General features: G+C 38.0%; 1 protein-coding gene across 2 annotated transcripts in view; it reads right to left on the reverse strand.

Moving 5' to 3' along the window:
* Window positions 1–2611: 2611 nt before the first annotated feature.
* Lta4h (leukotriene A4 hydrolase) overlaps window positions 2612–12393 on the reverse strand; it is a 41606-nt gene continuing 31824 nt past the window's right edge. Inside the window, exons 15-19 of one of the 2 annotated variants that reach the window (XM_047551254.1) lie at window positions 10846–10900; window positions 7022–7117; window positions 4947–5029; window positions 4210–4314; window positions 2612–2830 (exon numbers count right to left, since the gene is read on the reverse strand). In XM_047551254.1, the coding sequence (XP_047407210.1) occupies window positions 2713–2830; window positions 4210–4314; window positions 4947–5029; window positions 7022–7117; window positions 10846–10900 (457 nt within the window). In that variant the 3' untranslated portion in view covers window positions 2612–2712. The remainder of the gene's footprint in view (window positions 2831–4209; window positions 4315–4946; window positions 5030–7021; window positions 7118–10845; window positions 10901–12393) is intronic. The other variant, XM_047551255.1, reaches the window with a different exon arrangement.

Here is a 12393-nt window from a genome sequence, read left to right on the forward strand (position 1 = left end):
CACTTCTTACACATTTTCAAGGTCCTTTGCACCCCTTATTCTATGCCCTGGGTCCTCAATGCTAACTGCCACCTGTTTACCCAGGCAGAAGACTTCACTACAGAAGTCTTGAGATCATGCAGATTCCTAGTACTGCCCTTTGCCCCCCTGCCACCCGCAGAGAGTGTCCACTCACCTCGTCTAATTCTCAGAGGAAAGTCTAACATCTTCATCTCTGGGAAAACCGAGGTCCTCAGGTGTGACTCACCCTTACTCTCTGCCCACCTCCATTCATTCATTCCTTCATTCAACATATAATTCTTGAACACCTATTACGCATCAAGCTCTACGGGAGGTGCCGGGATAAAATGTATATAACCACACTCTGCCTTCATGGCAGTTACTGTTTGGGGATGCATACAGACTTCGACTCCCTCCCTGCTAGAAGAAGAACACCCAAACTCCTGGGCGCTCCTGCTGACAGTCCCGGCTGAGCTCAGCTTTTGAGTAATTCTGAGATGACCTCAGCTCTCAGTGATCTACATCAGGCCCTTGACCTTGCAGAGCCAGCTTGATCCTGTTGCCCTTTCTCCAACACCTCCCAGCTCTGTTTGCTTGATAGATATGCCTTTTTCCTGAAGTCTCAGTGCAGGCCTCTTCTCCAGGGCAGCATTTCCTAAACCCTTCCTTGCTGGGCTGGTGAAGCCACCCTTTTCCAGGCTGCTTGACCTCCCTCTACCACCTTTTCTTTGCATAATACTGGGAAAACCTATGCATGCTAGACAAGAGTCCTACCATTGAGCTACGTCCCTACCTCTTTTTGAGACAGGGTCTCACTAAGTTGCCCAACTGGCATTGAACTTGGGATCCTCCTGCCTCGGCCTCTGCAGTAGCTGGAATTTACAGGTGTGCAGCATGGTGCCCCAGGTTTCCCTCCCCAAATTTTAGCATCATATAGAAATTACTTATCTGTGTTCATCCAGTAATCATGTGTGTATCTGACTTGGCACACTCAACATAGGTTAGCTGCAGTGTGCGTGTGAACTCCACTGAGCTGTCCCAGGGAAGCCTGTGTAGGGGAGTTTGCCTTTAGCGCCCTCTACCTTCTTCATAGTGCCTTCCCACCCCACCCTTTGAGCACCCCTTTTTCCAGTTCTTTCACTCATTTAAGGAAGCAATCACTGAAATATGATACTAGCTTACAGTTTTAAACTCATATAGCAGAAGAAACCTTAAAAAGCATTTTTTGAGTGTGTGATTTTGTTCAAGTCTAAGCACTTAGAACATGACTAGGGCACTTGAACTGAACTTGCTGCTCTGGCATTCCTTAAAAAAGCGAGAACAGAGCCTTGAGAAACAGAATCACTGCAGTGAAGGTCAATGTCCCCGAGGACAGCACTAGTAGGGCAAGCGGGAGCAAGGGAGACATCTGAGGATTCCTGGAGGGACAGGAACTTCAATACCTGCCTCATCTTCCCTGTTCACTTCTATTTTAAGATTAGTCCCCATCTGAGCACTTTTGTCTGGTGATGTCACACCCCCATCCAGGCTTACACTCCAAGACATTTCCTCTTGGCCAGTTATTTGTGGCTAGGGTGGACCCAACCTGGGTCAGTCTCATGTCTGGGAATTTGGAATTGTGCTGGTCTCTCCACATGGTAGGAGTCATTTGCAACAGCGGAGCCGGGGGCACCTGACTATACCATGTGGACCGGAGAAGCAGACGGGCAGGAGTAGGGATGGCTCTGCAGCCTCCTGTCCCTGGGTCCTGATAACTTCTATCCCCCATCATTAAGTAATCTTCCTCTTCTCTTGTTGACTTCCAGTCATTTGGGTTGTCATTACTTGCTGTCAAACAATCTTAACCAATATGGCTGTGGTTCCCAACCTGTGTGCCAAGGCACGTGGGGCACTACACTGCATTCACAAGGGTGCTCTTATGCTTGCCTTTAATATGGTTCAGTATGTGGTACCATTTGCTGTGTGCTCCATGGGTGAAGAGCGTTAGCTGGCCACAGATGAGGCACATTGGGTGACTATCAGAAGGCTACTTGAGAGACTGATGGAGGTGCTCATGCCCAGGGTGCTCATCTGACCCCTAAGAAGGGAGACAAGTCCACTGGATCAGCTGGATGGACCCAGAGCTGGGGAGCAGAGTTTACACAGTTTGGTAAGGGAGTTCATGCTATCTACATTCACCAGGTGGGTGGTGAGCAAGTGCAACTGAGTGTCCATGTTTAAGATTATTTTAAAAGCAAAACCCTCATCATGCTAAATTTTTGATTTGCAGCAGATTCAAATTAAAGAACTTTGATAAAACATCTGGTATATAATATTTTGAATATTTTGGCATATTCTGTGATCATATTTAGAAAACTAATAATAATATATTGTTATATTGTGTGCATGTACAAATTGTAACAATGAATCCCAACATCATGGACAATATAATGCACCAGTAAAAAATATGGAGAAAAAAATAACTGATAATGAAACTAATTTAAAAATTTATACCATGTAAATTAACAGATTAAAGTTCATTAAAATTTACTTTACAAAGAATTTACCACTGTTTTTTAAAAAGGAAGTAAAATTTGGCAAAGTCACTGACAAAACAATAAAACACCACAAATAAAAAGACATTTTTAATTACAACATGAGCTGAAGCTTTGAATTTCTTCATGAATTCAATTTTAAAAAAGGGAATTTCAGAAATCAGTAACAGGCAGATCCTTAATCCACTTTCAAATCTTTGCCCACCAGCATGGCAGTCACAGGGTGCATGCTTGCCTTGTGCTCCTGGTAGGTCCGGATAGCGTGATCGTGGGACTTGTCAAAGGCAGCAAGATCCCTGCCAAGAAAGAAGGGAAAGGAAGAGGAAAGAGGGAGACGGGGAGGGAGAACATTAACTTAATATCAGAGGTAAAATTAAAAGTGATGATAGGAACAGCTAAATATCACCCAAATAAAGCACAAATCCTGGCCCATTAGATAGCCCTGTGCCAATCCTGTATCAGAGGTTGACCCTTAAACTGGCAGATCACAGATATTTGGGGGTGTTATAGGGAAGGGCCAGAGTGGCAGGGATGGTGGCTTTTTACCAAGCAGCATGCAAGTAGTTTATTATTTGAACAGTGTCTTTTCACTTCCTAGCCAAATATTGGTCTTGTATGAGGGTGTACCTTAAAGACTATCTTTTAAAAAATTGGCTATTTTTTGTTTTTGTTTTGGTACCAGGGATTGAACCTAGGGGCACTTAACCACTGAGCCACATGCACAGTCCTTTTTATATTTTTTTGACTTAGAGACAGAGGGTCTCACTAAGTTGCGGAGGCTGGCTTTGAACTTTCAATTCTCCTGCCTCAGCTTCCTGAGTCACTGGGATTACAGGCATGCACCACAAGCCTGGCAAAAAATTGTTTTTTTTTAAAGTTTATTTTTTCATTAAGATTTTTAAAGTACAAAAATAGCAAATTTAGAAAAAGAATTTCAGAAAATTTCAAACAATTTAATTGAGAGTGAAAATACTAACTCTAGTGAAATACACTTTGATGAAATATTTTACTTAAAATATGAATTCTGTGGCCATAAAAAATGGATAATGACTTGTACTGCCAAATTTTATACTTGTGAAGTAAATTAAAAACAAATTAATCATGGATATTTATGTCATGATTACATTTTTTCAGAACATAGACCAAATACACAGTAAAAGCACTTCAAAGATATTCTCAAGTTATACCTTGCTGTCAAAATATGACTTTCCCCTTGTACCAGGCAGCCTTTATTATGTCAAGCAACCTGCTCTTGCACTTCTTAGCAACATTTGAATCAAAAAGACTTTACCTTATCTGCTTGCATCTATCTCCCCGCATTTATGTTTTAGACTCTTTCTGGTCCATACCTATTCACTAATATCTTCACTTCTTTTAAAAATCCTTCTCTGTACATAAGACCATCTTCGATTTATTTCCTTTTCATCATTAACTGTATTTGGCCAATAACAGATAATTTATATATAATGCCTCTAAAAAAGCTAATAAAATCATCTCAAATTTTAAATAATTAGAAGTGTGAATTCTTCTTCCAAAATTAGACCTATAATAATAAACTTTAACAAATTAAAAAACTTCTAAACACTGCATTTTACAAAGTTTTTCAACAATAAAATTTTAGCTTGTTCTTCCAATTCCATGTGTAAATATGAAGTACAGTTTGATGTGGTCTTACTTGAATAAGGGTCGTGTAAACTTCATTCTTCCTTGTTCAGTTGCCATTTTTAGAGCCAAAGGAATTGCTTCCTCCCATTTCGATTGAATGCAGAGCCGTAACCATCTGAAAGGTAGATTTTTAGGGGGCATGGGAGAGAAAATAAGGAAGGAACAGGAAACGACAAAGGAAATGTAAAGATGAATAACCCCATTATGGTCGTATTGTACACCACTTTATGACTTTACTCTGAGACACTCACACCCGAATATATATACAATTTAGTTACTGGAGAAGAGAAGGAAGCGGAGTTGGTTCTTGAAAAAAAGATCATATTTTAAAAGGTCTAGATTATGGAGGTGCTCATGTGCTTTATCAATGCAATTTCTCAAGGAACTGAACTTTTCATTTAAGCCTCACACTACAAATTTGAATTAAGAAAGGTTAATATATAATAGAATCATAGGTTTCTAACTATTCCCAACTATTCAATTTAGCTGGCTGAGAAAGAAAGCCCATTTACCACTGAATCCTTCATACTAATTTTCTTTTTAAGGCCAAAAGCTTAGAACAAGGTCTAATGAAAGATGAATATTCTCGTCTTATAGACATAAATACCACTATAATTAATTATATCAATGCAGAAAATTTAGTAAGGATTTCTCAAGACCCATGGATGTTGCGTACTCTGCTTTCCTTCTCCAGATTTTAAATCAGTGTTCTGCTTTCTTCCACAGAGACAAGTTAAAATGATGTACCTGAATTGTATTTCAGAATTGTTAATGGCATTGAAGTTGTACACCTCTTGCATTCGCTTTATGTGCCCCAATGGAAGAGGTGCCTAAGAGCAAAATACAGAAGCATAGCGTATCATTTCAACAGGATTCCTTGGAAGAAAGGAGCTGGAGAGAAATTCTTAGCCAGATTAAAATCCTAAATATTTTATAATAGAGAAGTAAGTTAGATAAAAAGTAAAAGAAACAAATGTATACTAACATAAGTTTTGTGCAAACTTATTCTGGATGTTTTTACTAGGAACACAGGGATAATTTACTTTGTAAGGTACTTAAAAGAATTAAATGAGAATTATTCTCCTCAGACTTTTTAGCATAAATATTACCTTCCAGACTTTCTAGTACTTCCCTACATATTATATAGCTTAAATTTTTCCACTTCTCCAGATTAAATCTAGTTCCTTAATTTTTTTCTTCACTGACTGCCTCTGGCTTTATGTATGTCCTCTGAAATCACTTTTAAGTGACCTGTATACTTACAAAATGTCAGTTCTTAAACTTTTATATTACAGACCCTTTGCAAGCTGATGAATAAGCTGCACCCCTACCCTAGGGGAAGGAAATGTGTATACTATAAAATACAAACTTCTTATACAATTTTGGAGGCTCATGAAACTCCTGTGCTCATGTTAACCCACTAAAAGGGCAAACAAGTTTGGGTGAAGGAAAGAAAGGAGATGAGTTCAGTCTGGACAGGCAGAGTTTGAGGTGCCCACAGAGGACAGGCAGAGGTGCTGCTAGAAGACAGAAACTCTCCTCTCCAGTCATGGTCTTCTTACCTTACAGGACTCGCCTCACACTCACCATCTCTCAAAAACTGCTAGGCCTATCCCAAAATATTTAGTCTATCAGCTCCTCTGTGGGCATGTTCAAGTTCAAGTACACCCAGGTATGCCAAGCGGTTAAGGTCACTTTCAAGGCTTCCTGACCCTCCCCAGGTTTTGCTGCACCCATTCCCAAGTCACCCCCTCAGGTTTTCTCTCTTGGTCCTAGGTCAGAAAGCAGTGCTATAGAAATTTATGAAACCTTGATGACTTGATGCACCAAAAACTGGTTGTATCTTACATCAACGGGACCCCTGCTACCTCCAAATCCTAAGCTTCATCTCTGCATCAATCCCAAAGAAAATTCTGTTTCAAATCTCCATCTCCCTGAATCCTTAAACTGGAATTCCCCTTCACATAATACACAGAGACCCCGTCATTATCTACCATTCAAAACGCACCGCCTTCTAGTCTCATGAGTTCTTTTAATTACCTGGGTTTAAAACCTTAAAATCTGCCTGAATTATTTCCTGTTAACCCTCAAATCCAGTGAGTCATGAAACCTGTGCTTTCATCCTGCATAATCTCTCTCACTGGCCTGGTCTCTCCCTCCACACCAGCTCGCTTCCTCACATCACCCAGCTAACTCACAACCATGTAGCCCTCAGGTCACCACATTAGTATTTATGACCCACTCCTTCAAGCGACTCTCCTATTAAGAATTTTAGATCCTTTCCAACTGACCAGAATAAAATCTAACCTCCTTGGTTTAGCGCTCAAGACTCATCACACCTGACCCTCACCAGTCTTTTTCGTGATACTTCACTGACTTCCTCACCCAACCCAGCTGGCTTGCTCCTCAACACTGGGCACCTAATGCTCTCTCCAATTTGAATACCTCCCTCCCTCCAAATCAAACCTCACTCCTTCAAAAATCCTTCCCTGATGACCCTGAATGGAAATGAGTTCTTCTGTACTAAATAAGTTTTCTCAAATTATAACTAAAATACATTTCCTTTTATTGCTCAATTTTAAGTATGTTCCCTTCCTATTAGATAACAAGCTTTTTGAGAAGGGTGTATTCTTTCTTACCTATTTTAGTAAGTAGTCCAATATTAACCATATTAGGCATTTAATAAATGCTTTTTAAAATAAAGAATTATGTGTATTGTTTTTTCTGAGTTTTTACATTAAGATTTTCCCAAGGTAGGTACAACATATATGCTGTGCTTTTGTACCCATTTTAAATTCTCATTTTTTTGAGCTAGTACTTACTCTCTGGAGCATCTGTGCTAAAAACTCATTCAACTGATGAGACGAGAGATCTTTCAAGTCTGTGGCATTGAATGAATTTAAATCCTCTTCTTTGGCCTAAAATAAATAAATAAATAAATAAATAAATAAATAAATGTTACCTTGTTATTTGTTTGTATACAATTTAATAATATTATTAGTTTATCTGACATAAAAGTAAAAATTAAGAAAAAGACAGAAATGCACAGGTGAACATCATATAAAATAAATTTAAACCTGAGTGACTTATATAATCCTGAGATTATGTTACTATAACTTAAAAAGCTAATTCCTAAAATGTAAAGTGTGAAGCTTAAGAAAAAACAGACTATTAATAGTAAGAATAAAGGAATAGCCACTCTTAAAAAAAAAATACACACACACACACACACACACACACACACACACACACACACCATTTGAGGTATGTCAATTTCCAAAGCAAAGAAACATTACAAAAATCATGCCAACTAATTTATAGGCCAATTGAAAATGTGGGTAAAAAGATCAAACTGCATATTCTTTTTACTATCACCCTAAGGACCTGGTAAGGCCATAAACCAGTGTTCCCCTCTACTGCCACACACATTCTGAGTTCCCCACTGCATCCCAGTAATCACCTAAGAAAAGCAAGTCTGTACTTTAAAAATTCAGATTCACTGCCAAAAGTTTCTGAGAATAAGATCAAGGAATATTAATTAAATTTATCAAAAGAAGTGCTTTAAAATCTTTTAAAACTCATTCTAAATTCTTTTGAACTAGAGAGACTTTTAATTTTAAAAGAGATATGCAAATGTTAAAAAAATGAAAGACAGAATGAGAAATTCCTTTTCTTTTTCTCCCTGTATATATTTCCAGAAACTTCAGTGCATACATATACACATGTCCTTTTGAAGAAATATTTACCTTGTACATTCTTCCCCCTTCAGAACTCTCCTGAATATGTGAACTTCCTTCCCTTTTAGAACCTCACCTCAAGACCAGAACTGATAGCTCTATCTCATTCTCTGCTCAGAAACCTGCAAATCTAATTATGTATTAGTTAAGGTAAAAACCTTAAAAGTCAGGGAATGATAAGCCAAAATTCAGGGAAATGGTCACCTCAACGGGTCAGCCAGATGAGCGGAGAGGGAAGATTGGTCCAAAAGTATTTTGGAGGCTTTATTTCTTATGCTTGTGGTGGGGTACATGGGTATTGTTTTACAGTTTTTATTCCTCATTAGTACATTTTTACGTATACATTCTTTTGCATTTTATTTAAGAAAAACAATTTAAAAAAGAATACAATGATTCCCATGTCCTCCTTCTGTTCCCAATACTACCCATTCTCACCAATACTGATCTATTTATAATTTAATTATTTACCTGAGCTGTTGGGCCTAAAAGAATATTTGAGCAGAAATCAGCAGTGGTTGTAACTAGTACCAGGTAAGCTGTAATATACTTTTCAAATTCAAACAGGCTCACACTGTTAAGAAATCCTGTTTCCCACAGATATCTCTCACTCTTTTCTCTATGAATGTGTGAACTACACAAAAAACAATATTCAAGACATAGATAGAAGAGCAAGATATGTTACCAGATTTCTCTCCTTGACAGATATAATTAAGCCTTTCTAAATTGTTTAGAAAGAACACATAATTAAACCACTATGAAATCAAAATTCAACACCAGTCACTCCAGAAAAGAAACTTATATGCAAAATCAGCCAATTCTCTGATAGGTAGCTATTTTAGAAGATCTCATTACTATAAATTTCTGCCAAAAAAAAAAAAAAAAAGAAAAGAAAAGAAAAAAAGACAAAACCCAAACAAAACCCCTCCCCCCAAAATTGACCTTAGATATAGTTAGTAATCTTCTACCTCTGTTATAATGATATGAAAGTCTCCAAAAAGATGTTTATATTTTATAGTATCTTATATTAGAGTATCTGTTCTCCTTGGTTTTTTAGTTCCATTTTCCTCATCTGCTTACTCCCGATTTGTTTTCTCTTTTTTCTTCTAACTCTGAGTGTTTTCTCCCAGGACCAGGAGCGTTATACTCCTCTTTCTTACATTCCACATCTAATCCATTTTAAGCTCTTTTTTAGGGGCGTGCTGGGGATTGAACCCATGGTCTCCCACATGCTGAGCATAAGCCCTATACTGAGTTACATCCTAGTCCCTTTGAGTTCTTAACCAGTTATAAAATTAAACCTCAAAAATCTTTCAACTCTATCAGTATTTCTTGTTCTAGTTTAAACCCCTCAAATCTTCTTCCCCGAATTACTATTGATACCCTCCTAGTTATCCTTACTAGTGCTTGTTTTTCCATCTTAATTGATCTTGTCAACTGTACTGAAAGGTTAATGGTGGTATCTCGCATAAAACTAGTCATTTCATTTACAATTCAAAATGAATTCTAGGACCCACTAATGCCTACAGATGATTTAATCCTTGGCCTGACAAACCTATTTCTTTTCCTAACCTTGTTTTTCTTTTACTAACTCACATATTCATCTAACAGTGAAAAAATGTAGATGGCCCTGGGGATATAGAGAGGAATAAAAACAATTTCTGGTCTCAAGAAGCTTATAGTCTATTAGAAGAACCAGGGAAGTAAACAAACACAGCAAAATCTTTCTTTAAATGAGTTTATACTAAGAATAGACAATGTGTCAAATTAACCGGTTTTTCCTGTTCCCTCTGCAAAATGAATTGGGTTATGTTCAGAGCACATGAAATGCTCAGAATGTGTGGGCTGCCTCCTGGTATTTGTGTTTGTCCCCTGTTCACTGATGCTCTAAGTTAGCAGTATGTGTTTCTGTGTTCACATCAGTTGTGACTGATGATATCTTATCTAGTAACAATTAAATTGATGAAAAGAGGAATATCAGAACCAGTAGGAATATTCTGCCTTGTAAGCAGCAATCCCTCATGCCAATACCCCCCTTGCAGGAAGAAATGGCATCTTCTTACTTATTACTTCATCTGTATCTTACTGCTGCTCTTACTGCTTAGCATGACAGTTATTTATGTAGGAATCTAATTTCTTCAATTAAACTACACACATTCCAAAGGCAAGTTCGTCTTTATATCCTGCATAACGTGTGGTACATAACAGCATTTTGAATGTTGAAGATTGCCAAGAAATATTGGTTGAATAAACTTTCCAAAACAAATTTCAAACAGCAATACCAAAATCTGTTGCAAATAATTGGAATAAAGTTACTACCAATTTTTTTTTTTCTTATTTTCCATTAAAAAGTTATCCAGGGTGCATCCTCATTCCACTTCTCTTAAGAGTTATGTTTCAGTACCTACATGAAGAAGCTCCTCTTGGGCTGGGGTTGTGGCTCAGTGGCAAAGTGCTTGCCTAGCATGTGTGAGGCACTGGGTTCGATTCTCAGCACCACATATGAATAAATAAAAAATAAAGGTTCTTTGCCAATTAAAAAAAAAAAAAAGAAAATGAAAACCTTTAAAAAAAAAAAGAAGCTCCTCTTTAGGAAGTTTTAGAGAAATGAACAAAGCTAATGACAAGCAAAAGTCTCTTAATTCTTCCCACTGTAGTTACTCGAGATCATTTTAGATTCACTTGGTATATGTAATTGCTGTATCTAAAGTAGTATCTTATCAGTGGTTTAAGAGGAAAAGAATTTTCCCCCCATGAATCTTAATTTTATACACTTAGAGTGGAGACAGCATCAGCCTGATCAAACCTAACTTTCAAATAACCTTTCTGTTCATGATTTACAGCACCCCCCATTAGTAGAGACATATTTGTACAATTCAAAAAGGAGCCAAAAATCACACATTACTACTCACAGTAATCCATCTTTGACTTAAGGCAATACAAGCATTTGTCAGAGTCATATCATAGCTGCAAAAAAATAAATAAATATTGAAAAAATAATTGTTAAAGATTAAATTTTATAAACATGCACGTTTTTGCATAAATGCAGTGTTAGAGCTACAGAATGCACTTACTCTCCAAAGTTCCTTTTAAATAAACAACTCCAAAGTGAGGGATATAGGAAAGTTTTGACCTGACTTTAAGTATTACAGCATTATCTAAGCACTTATAGATCCAAGTGGACATGAAGGAACCTAACCATCCTGAGGGAATGCTGAAGCAGCCCAGGACAAGGCTGTCACAGGCTCAAGGAGTACATGGCAAAGTAGTCGGAATCCACCAAGCACACTTAGTGTTTACTCTCTGGAGAGAACAGTTCTAGACACTCAAGACGACATGAGGCACAAAGTCCTACTCTCATGGGTTTTACTTTCTGTTGTTCCAGCCGTCTCATCATCCAGCAGATTGGCAAGTACCCAATAAGCAACAGGCACTTGTTCTGTATGCTAGACCCTTGAGAGAGCCAAAATCATTATGTGATGAGTGCATTCCTTCATTTTCAGAAGCAAGTGGAATTACACTGTGATAATTAAGCAAACTGAGTTATGCCAAAATATGTATATTCCCAATTTAGAAAATAAATAGTATACCTTATAGCAAAAGAACATGTAATAATTCTTATGAAACATCCTTTTTTGTTCATAAATCAGGTTTGCTTGCTGTGAAATATCTTTAGAGAAAAGGGGCGCACCTGCCATTTAGGGTCTAAGTGAAGTGAAGTTTTAATTACAAGTTACTACTAAACCTGCTTTAAAAAGAATTGGGATTGGGCTCCCTGTGAGTTTCCTAGGGGACGGAACAGAGAGGTCAACACACCTCTTTCTTCTGAAGCAGCAGTTACTTTATCTTCATGCAGTGGTCAGGCTGCAGGTGTAGGCAAACCACTGTTTGCCTTTAAGAACAAGTGGGATCAGAGATTCTCCACAGCTCAGGCAGTAAATCACCTTCCACTAGAATGTTATTCAGCAATGATTTCTTAAACAACAACAGGACTGAGGGAAACTTTTGGCTTAGCATCCTGAAATTTTCTTCCCAGTGTAATTAAAAGAACTAAGTTAAAGATAAGCCCAGGGAAAAGAAGCCATCCCTATTTTCTGTAAAATCCTAAGAAAAGTAATATACAAAACAGGAGATGAGCCTTACAATGTAGTGAAGAGAAAGATTTTCACAGTCACACAAATAAATGTAAAGTTACAACTGTGGAAACCCAATGAAGAGGCGATACACAGCACCAAGAAGCTCTCCAATGAGAGATCCGAACCGGTCACAGAAGTCAAGAGATGCTTCCAGGAGAGGTCAAGGAAATGGTTCTTGAGCAGAGACTGCAATTAACTGGGTGAAGAGGACTGAGGTGGAAAGAATAGTTTGCTTCAGGTCCCATGGTCAAGGAAGTGTGGAGAGTTTTGAGAGATTCTGACTGAAGCAAAAGGAGCAGAGTGTGAGGACCCTTGTAGTGGCCA

The sequence above is a fragment of the Sciurus carolinensis genome, chromosome 4, assembly GCF_902686445.1.
Source record: "Sciurus carolinensis chromosome 4, mSciCar1.2, whole genome shotgun sequence".
In the NCBI taxonomy this organism is placed as follows: Eukaryota; Metazoa; Chordata; class Mammalia; order Rodentia; family Sciuridae; genus Sciurus; species Sciurus carolinensis.